The sequence below is a fragment of the Haliotis asinina genome, chromosome 7 (assembly GCF_037392515.1).
Source record: "Haliotis asinina isolate JCU_RB_2024 chromosome 7, JCU_Hal_asi_v2, whole genome shotgun sequence".
In the NCBI taxonomy this organism is placed as follows: domain Eukaryota; kingdom Metazoa; phylum Mollusca; class Gastropoda; order Lepetellida; family Haliotidae; genus Haliotis; species Haliotis asinina.
In genome coordinates, this window is record NC_090286.1 from 52,393,121 (window position 1) to 52,409,336 (window position 16,216).

A 16,216-nucleotide genomic window follows, 5' to 3' on the forward strand; every position below is an offset into this window, starting at 1 on the left:
ACCGCCCCTTGCTAGATATTCTGTCGACTCGCTAGTATTTGCATTTCAAACAATTTTTTAAAGAAACAACACTCAGCAACATTTGTTTACCTTAGAACCCCTCGTTTCCATGACAACCTAGCAGGTGTGCAGATACGGCTAACTTTTCTTTAACCTTGCCAAAATAAACGCCAGGGAACATTCACTTGTTGTTTGTTATTGGGCAGGTTCGAAACATGGGTCATCTGATGGTATAGAAAACTCTTAAACTTTAATTTGGTCTCAGAGTTCGATTATACTTGGAGACACGAGGTATTCTACCGACTTAAGTATACTGAGATAACCTTAAAGGTATACATAAAGTATACTGTCAAATCGTGGTTTATTTAAGTCATAAACCAGTAAATGATATTTCTTATAGCTGCTACCTCACAGATAGAAGGGCATAAACATAAATGCTATAATTCATTAATTGTGTATTATATAGGTTGTTGCAATCAAATTCTTTCATGAACATGCTTAGAATTCTTATTGGTAGAGTCGTTCAAACAACAGTATCAAGTTAGTCTTGGGATGATCTGTTGGACTGGTATTTTAGAAGTTGATGAGCAATAATAAAGTACAATTCTTTATGAATACCAGCTTCTTTGTTTTTATATATTCGACGTTTTAGCCTGGATTCTTTACCGGTGTTACCGTAAAAGCTGTTATCCGTAATGAATTGTACTTTATTAGTCATGTTTCATGACTTTGGTTTAAAATCGAAATGTTTGCTAATTGAAATGCAAGCAATAAAAGTATTTTAGAATTTTAAAGTTCAAATATGTACAGCCTCGGTACACAATAAACTAGCATTCATGTATGTGCGATAACTTGAGCGACCCTCTAAGTACAAGCTGACTATACATCAGCCCAGTGGTCATATACCCCCTTGTAGAACTTTGATCCAACAAAACAATTTCCGTAGTATAAGAAATTGCCGATGAAAGCACAATCGATTTACACAACTTTGACTGTATTTTGTGGATGTGTACATGGATTTTTCCATAATGAATTTGTTACAAAAATGGAGGAATGAATTATTTCGTATATCCGGATATCATGCGGTAACCACAAAACAGCCAACTCATTCACATTCTTCTGTAACGTTAGCAAATACCCCCAGTAGTGTTTTACGTGTATGCCGATATTTAGTAGATCACAATGATGGTGTCGTGAGAACACATAAAACCGCAGAGCATGCAACAGTATTAGTGAAAAGCTTTCAAGTGTAGTTACACGATGTCATTTAGAAAGTGGTCAAATGCAACATATGTCATTTACTAAGAAAGTGAAATCCCAAATATGACATATGCTGCTGTCAAGTGTAGATCAGTGAAGAGCCGGGTTAGACTAGGTCTCCATCAACTAGACTTGGTCTCCATCAACTCATGAATGTGGCCAGAGGTGAATGCATGTCATGTATCTAAATTGCATACATCGATGCCCATGACGTCCAGCTCTGGATTGTCTGGTCTGTATTGGAGTATATACATGCCTAGTAAATTAATGTTATTCATTAATAAGTAACGTTATTCATGTAATATATAATATAGCGCTTATTTCCAACGTAGTATTGGCACAGAAGCGCTAAATTGTTACCCCGTACAACCCTAACTGCCTGTGTTTCCCTTGAAGGTTAATAGTCACATGACGAATCCTACCGGGTACCCATTTCCTGCTGGGTGAACAGAAGCAATTTTGAACGCACTCACTTGAATAAGGCGAGACCACCCTAATGGTGGCTAAAACTGAACCTGTAAAGACACAGATGGTGATTCACTGCGGCCGGGTATCATGGGGTATATACGTACACATACCAATGGGTATATCACAACAAGTCAGGGTTTTCTGACAAACATTATTACCAGGAGCATCCTCTCTTTTGCAGGACATTTTATGTAGACCCCGATGTGGGGTTAGTAATGGTTTTGATTGTAACGACGTATAAACTACTGAGGATATACAGTTCCTTCCACAAACAGGCGGGGTAGTCTAGTGGTTAATGCGTTCGTTTGTCACGATGAAGGCCCGGGTTCAAATTCCCACAATGTGTGGATATTGCTGGAATATTGCTAAATTCCATTCCACATACAGGTCACCCATGGTGTTTGTCTCATGGCGAGAAATGAATTATCAATACTCAGTATGTCGCTATTAACACCGAACTCCTGCATATTCACTCTGTTACAAGCTGACCACTTTGTTTTGTTTATGTCGAGTCTATTCGAGAGGTTTGGAATTAAAACAAAAACATGTTGATTAATAGTTCCTATATTTGTTTCTACATAAGACGTAAAGTTATTTCTGGCTGCCCATATGGGTGAAATTTGTGCACAATTGTACGATAATATTATACAAATATTCTTTTGCAAATCACTAACGATTCAAAGCCATGCCTACATTGCATGAGAACTACATGTATACACTCGAAATATTTGCAAAACGCTGCGATAAATTCAAATAATGAGATATTTGATCTAAGTTGTCATTTAATTGTAAATTACAAAGCAGCAGGTCTATAGTTGATATAATATTTTCCACCTTGTCCTTCTCCTTACTAACCTTTCTGTGAAAACCTAAAATATATTACACTTTCATACATTTGGAAATTTATATATTAATGTACAATAACATATACTGACTGCATGTCCTCCACCAGGACAGGTTTTGGACAGTGTCATTCTTACCTCACACATCATTAAGTTCACAGACTGAATAATCTGCGTAGGAAGCTCTCATTGCAGCTGTTGAATCCACATGAGAAAAACGATCATACAACAGTCAAGCATATCGTTATAAATGTGTTACTATGATGAACCTTCCTTCGTCCCCAAATACTCACTGTATCCTGTGATCTGTTCTTTAAAGCTGAAGTATATGGCGCTGAACCATCAATAAAAATATTATGAGTTACCATGGCGACCAAGAATGCTCGCGATTGAAACCTGAGAAACCAATGTGCTTTTAAAAGTACATGAGAAATTAGCTAGTCGGTAGAAACAAAGGTCTTAATGTAAGCAATCTGCCTTAACCGTATGAAATCATTCTCGACCAAGGAAAGAATTTACAGAGTAACAATGGTTCGTGTTGTGACATGTTTCGATATTTACTTGTCAAATGAACCACATACATCAACAATTAAATCTTCTTAACAAAATTGATCAACCGCATTATGGCCAGTGAGCCATAGCGTGTGAACTAAATCCAATGTGAGATCAATGGTGGTTTGGTCATAATGTTGCATTTCTATATGTAACTTATACAGGTTAGTGATCGTACATTGCATTATTGTTGTATTGACAAATCAACCATCAACAGTCGATTATAATGTTAGGCGCTTGATAATTAACATTGAAATTCCTTTTTCTATTTTTATGTGTGTAAGGAAAATGAGCTTTATGAACGGTGAGTATTTCTCTCGTGAAAAAGGCAGGTTTTGTTTGTTCTTCTTTATGCTAGATATCAATTATTCTTCATATTGACAAACGACATATTGTAAAAGATGCTAACGGTTTAGTTAGGGGTTGTCGCAAGATATATTTGGTGTCAGAGTAACATCTATACGAGTTATTTTTATACGAGTGAGTTTCTAAACCAACCTGTGACAAAAGATAACATTTAGTTCTACAACATTCGTTATCCGGAACCAGCGACCGTATTCCTCAAATCGCCAAATAATGTCCATATTACCTCATCAGGAACACTGATGTCGGTCCACAAGCGATTAATAATGGCAAACCTAGCTTTGAAAATATGAAATCGGGTGAACGTTGTCAAAAAGGGATTTACTTACTTTACTATAGCCTTCTTGCATTATTCATTCGTTGGAAAATACAAATATACTTAAACAACGTCACGTTTGTTGTTATTTTCTGCTCAACGAAGCATATCTCGTTATTCAGAAAACTATAATGCAGGTACGTTATTGATATAGCGAGAACGGGGTGACCCTACCCACCTTCTGTATTGTTAGCTGACATTTATCGTTGTTAGAACCACTCACACCTCTCCCAATGAATTCAAAGCACGTCTATGGCAAATGCTCTCAAACGCTTTGTTGAAATGTTTCAGCGACCATACGCTTAAAAAGTGCTCCATGTTATTCGGTTACGCGTTCCTTGGACAGCACGGATTTAAAGTAGACTTGAAAACCATACCTAGGTCCTTAACGCCCCCGTGACGAGGGTGGGTCATTTGGACTGTATTACAATGACGTGGGGTGCGATTGCTCTTAAGTGTTATACATCAGAATCACATTTAAGTGACTCATATGAACTGAGCGTGAGAAAAGAAACATTAAGATGGCACAAGTACAACTGGTGTGTTTATGCTGTTGCGTGTTTGTATGTTAAAAAATAATATATAGATGACAAATGTAAACATGTTTTGTCTATACGTTAACTCTGGGCACTGATTCAACGTTCACGTGATGAAAGAGCAAAAAACATAGCTCTGAAACGTCATATAAGGAACAGAGAGAAGTAGCTGTCATTTTCCATAACAATACGTGTATAAGACAATAAAGCGATATTCCAGAATACATATATTAAAGATGTTCCTTTTATATTCTTTAGCATGCGTTTCGCAAACACCTGGTTTCATCGCTGATTTTCTATGATCAGCCACATGAGTTTCACCATTGAACTGAATCTGTTTCATCCTATAACCAACACCAGTCATTCCGTGTTGTCGTGTATATTAAGACGCTTTCAGTGTGGTTAAACCGGCTAGTGCAAGGACCGGGCTGACAGACCTACATATGATGAATGAGAATCTGGTATTTGAAATTCAAATAAAGGATTCGAGCAAACTTAACGTACACGCTAGCTGATAACAGTGATTTCAATCTCTTTAAATATAATAGGTAAGCTGTTACATACTGTTGTTTCTAAATCAGCTGTGTTTTATTAACAAAATATACTGTTGACAATAGATTTTTGTAAATACAAAACATACTCACATGTTTGACATATTTCTTTATCTCAATTTTTCGTTGCATAAATATGACTCTAACGAAAAACAAAAATGCCATAACATTGTCAAAACACAAGCCATGAACCGTCAATCCAATGCCGGGTGGGTATAACACATGCCACAAAAACATATTGTTATCCAAGCAACAACGTTCAAATTGCTTGTCAGCTTTAAGACAGGTCTAGTTCGATTTGACAGTCCTACCCGACAATCGAGTGACTGTACAGGGACCTTCAAATGAATATATAAATAATCAGGTGAGCTACAGCTCTTCGTATCGGACGCAGACAACACTGGCCATGATATGACCCTTGGAAGACGAAATCACACACAAGCATTCGTCATTTTACACATATCACAGATATAAGGCTCACATCCGCCTATTGCAGTATTCGGTCCACCGTTGGTTGTATCTAGGGACATCTTCTAGGTCCGTGTCTATCCATACAGTTTATAAAACAATCACGCACATATTGCAAGGGTGCTCTTAAGTATTCACAGATGTCTCTCGAACCATCACAGGTGTTTGTGTATATCCATATTGTGGTACTGTGGCTGTAAAGCAGCAAAGGTGACGATACATGCGTTTTCATAACAGTGGATACAGTCTTGTCATGTTACTGCTCAACTGATGTCTTGCTTTAAAACATATACCCATAACTTATGAATCTCACAGTGTTTTTATATTCAAATTCATGAGAAGCTAAGATTGATTTGCCAGGAAAAATGTGTGTCATTAATTATGAGTATTAAGAACACAATATTGTTTTGTGCCATTTCAGTCAGATGATAATTTATCTGATTGGTTGAAAGTTATTTCTTTCTAAAATTATATAGACAAACAAAACATATCCTGAAATACACCCTTAACTCCCTCACTGATAATATATGAATTGGATCCCTTGTATGTTATATACCACTGTTTATCTGGTTCACGATCACAGATACAACGTTTGCATACGTTTTCTCATATTCTTAGTATGTCCTTGCTCTCCAGATGAACCTCTAGTTCGAGAACTGATGTCTGAATCACGGAAGTCCCGTCCAAGGCTTTTCCTGTGACCACCACTGCTACTGCTGTTGGAGTCCTTTGAATCTTTGGATGGTGATTTCTTCATTTTGGATTGTTTCTTGCTCTTCTCGGCACTACTGCCACTTCTTGCTGCTTGGGAGACACCTGCAGATGAAGCTGAATGAATGGCGGATATAGAGTTAGATCTAGCATATTGTCTTGGGGGTAAGGGAGGGGGAGAACCCTTCTTCTGATCCACTTCGACTCCCTCCACAGCGGCAGATATAGACCTTCTAGGCAAAGGAGGAGGAGCGGACGGGGTGGACGAACTGTCTGAACCTCCATTTGTAAGCTGGCCATATATAGGTCCTCCGCTAGCAGCAACGTCTGGGTCGTTGTCAAGATGAAGTTTGGCTGGATCTGTTGGCTTGTATTTCTCATGGTGGGTGAACGGTTTGCCAGCCTCTAGAGCCATAAGCCTTGCACGGAACTGGTCAATAGGTTCATAAGCCGGTTCCTCCCAGTAGCTTTCCTCGTCTGAATCATAAGTAAACTTGGATTTCGGTGCTGGACCACCATCCCTGACAAACTGATAAAGATCGTCAATTTCGTCCATTAACATATCCTCTTTGCTCTTTGATCTCCTCAAACTTGACCTAGTTTCGTTATTGTCAAATCGCTGAGGAACGGAAAAAACATTTGAACTGGAACGGTTTTTGTTCTTTACTACTGAATCCGGAAGTGACACGATCAGGTGGATAGTGTTGTTGTAGTTGGACACCATGCGGTTACATTTTGTCAACAAAGTCCTAAATGCTTCAGTATCCTTGATATCCGATTGATTTTTGGCCTTGGATATCATTAGGTTTATGTCAGTAGGCACCGGTAACATACGTACATGTGTCTTTTCCAAAGGACAAACGAATGCTGTTTCGTCTGTATACACCCAATCCAGACGTATTAACCCGGTGAATCGTGAGGAATCAACCTTTGGTTTCACCCCCTGAATAAGTTTCACAGTCAACGGCAGACGAAATCTCCGTATGATATCGCGAATTGTAAACACGCCAGTGAACTCGTCCGGCCCAGCTATCGCTGTGAATATTCCCTTTTGATCGAAACTGAGGTATAAACTCTCACCTTTTGAGTCCGTGCATTTGAGCAGCTTCACACGTTTATTATGAGCTGGTGACGGGAGCGATACCTCCCCACACAACGTCAGCTGTTCTCCAGCAGGCACAATACGGGTTTTATCAAACGTATGTTTCCCTTCCGAGCTTGCCAAATATGCTTTCACGTTCTCTCGTACTAAACACTTCTCTGGAAACGTCTTGGCCAGTTCTGGTACACTGGTATATGGTTTAGCAGATTTCCCGTCCTCGGAAAGAAGTTCAAACCATCCTTGGTACGACACAGGGATAGCCAAACGCTGGTCTAGAGTTTGTAGCCTGGTACAAGGAAAACCTCTTCTCTGGGTAGTATCTATCCGACGTACACAATGAGCTAGCACCTTCACCCCCATTTTGATTGAGTGAATGAAAACCTCCTGATGTTGACGCTGTAGCGAGAATTTGGACGATCCTATATTCATGTAGGAACCTTTCACAACCTTGGCGTATGTGGGGAAGGTTTTCTTAGACGAAAACTCCTTCAAAGTCACTGAATCCGTCTCCCATTCTGGGGACACGGTTGAAGGTGTGTCACTGGTGGCAGCCATGTTGTCTACATGTCCTAACCGCGACTGTCCACGAGATCGGTGTGAAGCAATGCGTATCATTGAAGCGCTAGCGACTTACTATGCTATTTAGGTCCTACCATGAGCCGACCGGTCGGACAGGTTTCCAAATAAGGCGGCCTCAGCGTTGACAAATATCGTCTGCTCTCAGCGACTGTCGGCTGCCTTGTGAGAGAATGAGCAGACGACAAAATCAATGTGACGTAGCACGCACGGGGAGACTGTTAAAACTCCCAATCGCTGCTCTTTAATATCACGACTTCTAACAGGCTGGTATTTGTTTTAGGAGTGCCATTTTATAGGCATTGTAGAAAAGTGTCCATGAGCGATCCAGTGTTTCAAATTGGACTGTAAAATGCATATTAATTAGCACGGCCGCGATCGGCATATCACCATTAACCTGAGGAGCCTTGCCCAGGGTGAATGAATGCCCCTAGCCGCAAGACAAGAGATTAAGCCTATTTCAACAAGGCTATAGTTGTTAGTGACCATTGTATTTAATTATATGACCTTGACAGCAGGTTAATCGTTTATGTTATGCCGAGTTACCAATAGCAACACTTAATCAAAAGGATATCTTTAATCAACTAAATTCTACACACTTGCAAATTTGTTTCAGGTGAATGGGAAACCAAATTCTTAGGTCCGAAACAGAAAGAGTCTTAGCAAAATGCTTTTATATTGTAGGATTATCACATTATTTATTTTGTTGTTCTTGTTCTTGTTCTTGTTCTTGTGTGATTTTGAACGTGATTATGTTGAATATGGATCTTTCTTCGAGGCAGATATATATCCACAGTCGCCATAAAGCAGTTTAGCCTATCAAGTCACGAGACCGACTGACATGCTTCTGACGAGGGTTATCATAACTACTAGTACTTATATTAATACAACGCCACCTGACTTGGCCTCAAGGTGACGGTTTTGTTTGCTTTAACTCTACCTCCATAATGCTTTAAAGCATGTTAAAGATTGTTTATGTAGTATTAAAGGGAGAGACTTAAACACATATAAAGTAAGATCATATCTGCGTTTGTGTGAATGTACGCAAGTGATTACAGGAGGGAGGCATGTATATAAGATACGTCAATAATTATATAAATTTGTACCACGAAACTTCAGATTTCCTTGTATACACTACTGTATTGTGGCAATTCATTCGGCAACTATATTAACTAACCCTACTACCGGAATATTAAGTTGGACTATTCATATAGAAGGGGTACAGTTTGGGATGATGTGTTTTGTTGCTAGATACGCAAGGGACGTCTGGAAGCAATCAATATTGACGGGAAATGTGCTTCAGCTAGTCGTGTGTTGTAAATAGAGAGACAAACCCTTGTCACATCCATCAGAAATCTGTACTAAAAGCCGAATATATTGTACAGCTGTGACTATATCATGAGTATATATCTGCTTCAGCAGTGTTACTGTTTTGTGATGTTATTTGTAATTGAGACTGTATGCGTTTAGATGACTCAACATCGGGGAAGATATCCGTGTTTGCAGATCGTTTTCTTTACGTTTAAAGTCTGAAACTTCAATTTCTTGTAGACATATTTATTTCCTGTATATACGAGAGATTGCCTTTTTTCACAAAGGCACACGTCGTAGCGTTGTGTAGCACACATCAAATGAATGTTAAATCCAGATTTTGTCATCTCTGGCTAAGTATCGCACTAACGTCACACTTAAGCGGAGATATTACTCGTTTTGCTAGTCAGAAAGTATAACGAGCGTATGTGTGTTTTATATAGAAATTTATTTCGTATGCATGCAACTATGACATGTCTCTTTCAAATCTTACTCCTTAATCTCACTGTTATGAACACCCACAATACAGTATGGTCTAGTGGATTCTGCGTTTGCTCGCACCGCCTATGTCTAGTTCTGTTCCCTGAACGTTGGCATTTTCTGTCTGTCTATGTCTTAAAGTATGGGCAGCCATTTTGAAGCAACATGGATTCCGTTCTCCAGTGTGTACGTACTTGACCCACGGCATTCTGGAGGAATCCTCCAGAACATCCCCTACAACTCTAAATATCAGACCAAACTGATACTTCGGAACCGATTGTATTATTAATGTGGTTTGAATTCCATCGAAGTAGCACAGGTTACGTGTTTAAACTTAACCATTTACCTAAATCACTAGGGATAATGATACGTGCTTTCAAAGTATACACCCATGTTTATAGCGGCTAAGAATGACATACTTGGAGAAGGGTTTGCTGTGGTTTAACGTTAATATCAGTCTAGTAGGGTCTATGAACATTTGTAAGTTTGTAGTAAAATCCATTTTCCAAGTTTCTACTTTCATTCACTGGCCGTTTACTAATGTCATTGTTCATCCATCGTCCCATATTTCAGGTCCCATATTTTCACAACTGTCACGCTGATTTTGTGATTTAACGTAATATTTGGGACTGACTCACGAGTTAGTATGTGAGATTTTCGTTTAGATGTATACAGTTAGTGTTTCTAGACTAACACTGTGCATACCTTAAGCTGAATGTCATCCTGAACTCACCTGGATATTTACTATGACGTGATTGTTATAGCTATACTATTGATTGGTCAAACTCGCCAAAACCCTGAAATACTGGACCATCGATCCATGTTATCTGAAACAGATGCTGAGTCAAAGAAAGCCTATATTTATTGCATAGAGCGACGTTTCGATGCAGATTTTCACATGATTTTTGAAAGAAGGCCAGGTGTTTGCTGTACATAAAAACACATACGACACTCACGTCCGAAGTGGATGGTAAAAATCACAGATGCGATTCTGAGGGATTTGTACTTTCATATGATCGTCTTTATGAAAAAAGCATGAAATTGTGATGAAACAAGTGCATGCACTATGGTCATGCATTTACCGTCAAGTATATATCAAATATGAAATGTCACTGCCAGGGAAAAAAATACTCAAGCATTCCGCCGGGAGTGAAAATAAAAAAGAATGGAAATTATTCGACTGGATCACTGATGATCTCAGTTCAGCACATTGATGTAGTTCGTTGAACATGTGTATAATAGCTTGTATAACCGTATTCAATACGTATTCGACAAATATGTATATTAGCATATATTACCGTTTGCATGAGCACCCGATGTTGTCCCTTATCTCCAGTGAAGTATTTGATAACAATCAGTCAATGTTTCTTTTTCGTCCTATTAGAATTGTGTTATTAACGTAGATAATAGAGACTGTACTCGGATTTAGGCATTTCATATCACAATTTATGAGATTTAGAGTGTTATGTTGGATAATTTGAAATTAGAATATATCTAGACTGCCACAAGTCTGTTAAATGATAAATTCTATGCTGCCCTTGGGTGGAAGTTACTGCTATACATGCATGGGCTTGGCGCTCAGTACAACCTTGGAGCAGGGTTAGAATTTGTCGTATTGGTCGAATTTGAACACAGACAAGAACGTGTGAAACAATCTTCATAATTAATTCGATCACACCCTACACAGTATAAGTACTGAAGTATTAATGTGACTGAATCGGACTATATTTATCAAAGTCCGTTGTATTCAATCATGTATTAATGTGATTGCAGTCTTCAATACTCAAGAGAATTTATGATCAGATCCTAATAACAATATTGAGTGAGATATAATTTTACCGAAAAGGCGGTCCAGGACTAAAGATGAATATTCACTTTATACGCCTCTCATGTTAGGAATTGTAATTCTCTGTCCACACGAATGAAAATATTGGGAAGTACGTGTCAAAAGGTAGAAAGCGACCCTCGACATTCTTCGATCATGACGCCTGCAGCCCAAAATACATCAACATAATGCCCGAAAAAATACATGACCATCAACGGTTAGAATTCGTTTTCCGCAACCACATGTTTGTTTTAAGAGGCAACTAACGGGATCAGGTGGCCAGGCTCTCAGACGTGTTGGACAGATGTCATCTTACCCAGTTGCGTAGACCGATGGTGTCCATCACTGGATTGTCTGGTCAAGACTAAATCACACAGAGACTGCCGGCATTAAACTGTTGTTGCTAAGCAACAAACTTATACTTGTACGTGTTTGAGTTAGGGTTGGAGTTTGGCATTTCATCAGAACTCATGAAACAACAAATATTAAACAACATCTCCTGACTAGATCCTGATACTAGATCGAAAGTGTTAATGGAATATGTATCCGTGTTTGTGTTAGTAAGTGTCATCAACATGGCGAATACATGAGGTGCATGTCTTTGCGCAGATGTGCCAGAACTGAAATCCTGTTCAACACGACTCCTTCAACACTCGATATGCTTAATGATATTTCCCTCTATTTGTTTGTTTATTGCACTCAGCAATATTCCGATTATATGACGGACATCTGTAAATAATCGTGTCTGAACCACACAATCCGGTGATCAACAGCATGCTCATCGATCTACTCAGTTGGGGTGCGATGACATGTCAACCGAGTCAGTGACCACCCAATCCCATTAGTCACATCGTTAGACAGTCATGGGTTGCTGAAGATCAATTTTAACCCGGATCTTCACGTATATTTCGTGCATCATGCTGATGCATTGTTGGGATGTCGAGGGTCGCGTTCTACTTTTTGACGCATATTTCCAAAACCGTTTGAAACTAAAGACGTTATACATTAAGGCTGGGTAGAGGGGTGAAAAGGTTGAACGTTTAAACTTTAACAGTTCAAACTAAAAGTGACATTTGATTGATGACGTGACAGCCATAACGAGCCAGGTCGCAATGACTTTTTGTCACGTGACAGACTGTTAGTCGTACTGTATGTCACGTGTCAGTGGATGTATTCGGAAACAATAAACTGCAGTCATGGAATACATTCCGGTGACATGAGTCGTGACAATAGTATATAGAATGTCAAATAGTTGTGCTTCTGTTTATGACACGAACCTTGGCATGTCTAACACCAAAACCCTTTCAGTAATAATTAAACAAACTCTGCTGATACCAGAATCCACTGTAAGTGATAAAAGAATACTTTAGTCTTTCCAATGGGAAGAAAGTTAATTTTGTAAACATGTGACACATTTTGAGCTGAAGAAGAAACTGAAGAGGGAGATGATGATGATGATGATGATGATGATGATGACGACGATGACGATGACGACGACGAAGAAGAAGAAGAAGATGAAGAAGAAGAAGAAGAAGATGAAGAAGAAGAAGAAGAAGAAATTCCCTACATTTTCTCGTATGTCTCTGTCACCAGTAGGAAATAATCAGAGTGTGTTGTGTAATCCTGCTGTGTTTCTGTTGTTTGTTTAGGCTGGTGCAGCGAGGTATTTCATCTTAACCGGGATCACATATATTTGCTGAAACCGTACGTGTGTGGTTGAAGATTTGAAAAATGTTATCACAATTAATTCGTTGCATATAATTAGCATCTCAATGTACCGCAATGACAAACTGTTCTTTAATCTTGCACAGGAAAAAGAGGTAATTTGGATCTTTTTTTGGCTCGTGGGATTCACTGAGTAATCTTTTCATCTGTTTCAAATTCTACCCCATACAGGTACAAAGGGACGGCTTGGCTTCGCGTGAATTTGAAAATATATTTAAGCCTCTGGTTTATTAACCTTTGGGCAAAAACATAAAAAAACATGTGAAGGCGGCAACATCAGAAAAAAAGAATTCTCACCGCAGTAAAACAAAAGGAAAAAAGATATTGTTTGTGAAATCGTAAAGGATCTTTATCATGTGTCACTAATGTATACCTATTGTTAATTAAAGGAGAGCTAGTGCTGATACATTTTTAAAACGATATGTTCTTTTTCTGACTTTAGTGCACATGGCACATGACATGGATATGTGCGCATTTCTCGCTTATTTGTTGAAATTTCGGTGAACAAAGAAAAATAGCAAAGTAGGAAATGTGTTTAAATCATATAGCCATGTCTAAACAGGTTTTTTTCATGTGATTTGATACGTAATGTACACTGTCAGATTGTACAAACACATGTGTAATGGTATGTGTAAAGGCTTCTGGTATTCCTGACCCAATAAACATCTCTCGCTGTACACGCCATGAGGTTCATATCTCAACTGTTTATTTCATCAATCAATCTGTTAAAAAAGCACGTAACATGTAGTATCAGCAAAAGATAGAACCAGTTTTACACGCAGATTACTTGTAAACCATGTGACCGTCTAGACCCTAGGGCGTGGCATCAGAACGTGGCCACGTTCCCAGTACGATGGAAGTCACGTCTTACATGGCCCGATATCCAGCCTCGAGCACTACCCTAAACAGTATACAATGGTCACTTTACTGGACATAGAAACGATAATGGACAGATTTAATTGAGATAAGCTGGCAGTTGCTTCAGGGGATTTGATATTGATTTCGTTTAAATGTTGGTGCTTGTTTTTCTTCAAAGAAACACCATGGGCAGATCCAGATACTGTGCAATTGTGCTATTTTCAATGAACATCACAAGGAAGTGTGTCTACAGAATTAATGATTGAATGTCAGTAAAAATCATTTTAGGCCTCTACATCTTCGGCTTCTTTCAAGTTTCTCTGTGGGAAGAATCCATCTGAGTTAAAGACCGATAAAGGAAACACTCCTAAATGTAAAACATATAACATCATATCATTGGTAGAGCCTGCTGTCTGGTTCAGTGTATCAGTTTGACAAGTGGTTCATCAGAAAATAGGATCCAGAACTAATCAGATACAATTTTTCACTTCTTAACAGACAGGTTTCCTTTTTTATATTCGGCCTTTTCTCAAATAAATGCATGTATTAATTAAACGTTCAAATACGTGATCTTACACAATAAGTTTCTTTGTTTATTTTAAGACAGAAATGAACAACAGATTCCGCAAAAAAGACATTAAATGCATTATTGTTTAATATTGAGCGATAGCAAATGAAGAAATGTGTCATTACCAAACACGAAATTAATCCCAAATTAAAACATATTTAAAATATTATGAGTATTCTCATGTTAAGCACGACAAACATGATAGTGGTTTTCCGCAGGCTTTAGAAATATTTCAGCAATATCACTGCGGGGGATGTCATACATTGTGGGCATGTGGGGAATCGACCCGGTCCTTCGGCGTGACAAGGGAAAGGTTTAACCAATAGGCTACCCCGCAGTATTACTCAACTTTCAAAACGAGCGCTTCTCGGTGAGGAAGGCCAAAAGGTGAAAAGATTAAGACAGGTTTAGCCCCTAGATGCTAAATCTCTTCCATTAGTGTGTCAGTGATGTTCTTGGATGGAACTGATAGTGGGTATCTCCGGTGTTGCCACTGATATTAACAATTCTCGTGAAAGGCAATTCGGATGTAAGCGTCTGTGTATAGGAACACCTGATGTCATCAATGTTTCATGACTCAATAACGCATGCTAATTATACAGTTGAACTCTTACAATCGGCTCTTTCTCACATATTTCTTATGAATATGGAAAAGATTTAGTTGGCTTTATTTTTGTTATTAGCCTCTACAAATTTATGTATGAAAGTTCAAATGTTTAAATGTTTGGAGACTGGATAGGGTTAAGTGCAAGTTCTTCTGTCAGTGCTGTGAATATTTGTCACAAGCATACTTATCTCATCTCAGGTCTACACGCCACACCGTGGCTTCCGTCGATGACGCAAAGGTATATTAAAACACCTGGCTTCTAATTTACATGCACTAAATGTAAGACAAGCTTAAGACCAAGCATCAACATCGATACTTCTAGCGACCGTAGATCGATAACGGTAACCGTAAGTATCGAATGACGTTGGGTATTAGCATACTAACAGGGTTAGTTTAAAGCATTGAAGCTTGAAGTGTTGATGTTACTTGTCAGTACGGTATATTACTGATGCCATCAGTTAAACGCCTCGATAGTGCCTGTTTTATGCTTTGATATTTCTTGTTAATCGTTGAACTGGTTATAAACAGTGATACCACCAGTTATATTAACTGACACCGCTTGACTGAGCTATTTATAAACATTCATACTGAGTGCTATATTTATTGATATAGCGTGTTATAAAGCTTGATAACATATCTTATTTTTCATTTATAGAGCCAGTTATAAACACTGAGATAAATTACTACTTGTTATATCCATTGATATGGCGAGTTGTTTACTTTAGATGATTGCAGCAGTAATCGCGCGACAGTTTCTTGTGCAATGCACCTCAAAAGTGAGGTGTTAGATGACGTTAATCGCCTGCATGGTGTATAGAAACATGAACACACAGTTCAGCTACAGTGTATGGAAAGAACTTAGTTTGTTCTTTTGTTTATGATGTTTATTCTGGGTGTTACAATGTTGGCTTGTGCAGGTTACAATCAGAAATGTCGTGACAGTTTGATCTGGGGCATTTACATGGGGACATTGGACAAGATGGGTCACCCAAGAGGTCAAACTGGACACAACTTGCATCAAGTAACACATTGTCCTCACAGTAAGCCTAGGAGACAAGTCTTACAATGTCATACATATCAATAAGACAGCCCTGGGT

The 16,216-nt window shown here is 38.6% G+C and overlaps 1 protein-coding gene across 1 annotated transcript; it reads right to left on the reverse strand.

Moving 5' to 3' along the window:
• Positions 1 to 4,903: 4,903 nt before the first annotated feature.
• LOC137291520 (GRB2-associated and regulator of MAPK protein 1-like) lies at positions 4,904 to 7,904 on the reverse strand. Its single transcript, XM_067822885.1, has one exon. It carries the CDS (start codon positions 7,782 to 7,784, stop codon positions 5,934 to 5,936), a length of 1,851 nt encoding a protein of 616 aa, XP_067678986.1. The 5' UTR covers positions 7,785 to 7,904; the 3' UTR covers positions 4,904 to 5,933.
• Between the last annotated feature and the right edge of the window lie 8,312 nt (positions 7,905 to 16,216).

What these genes read in the sequence shown, in the direction of transcription:
- LOC137291520 (XM_067822885.1), bottom strand. Translation starts at nt 7,784, where the DNA reads ATGATACGCATTGCTTCACACCGATCTCGTGGACAGTCGCGGTTAGGA.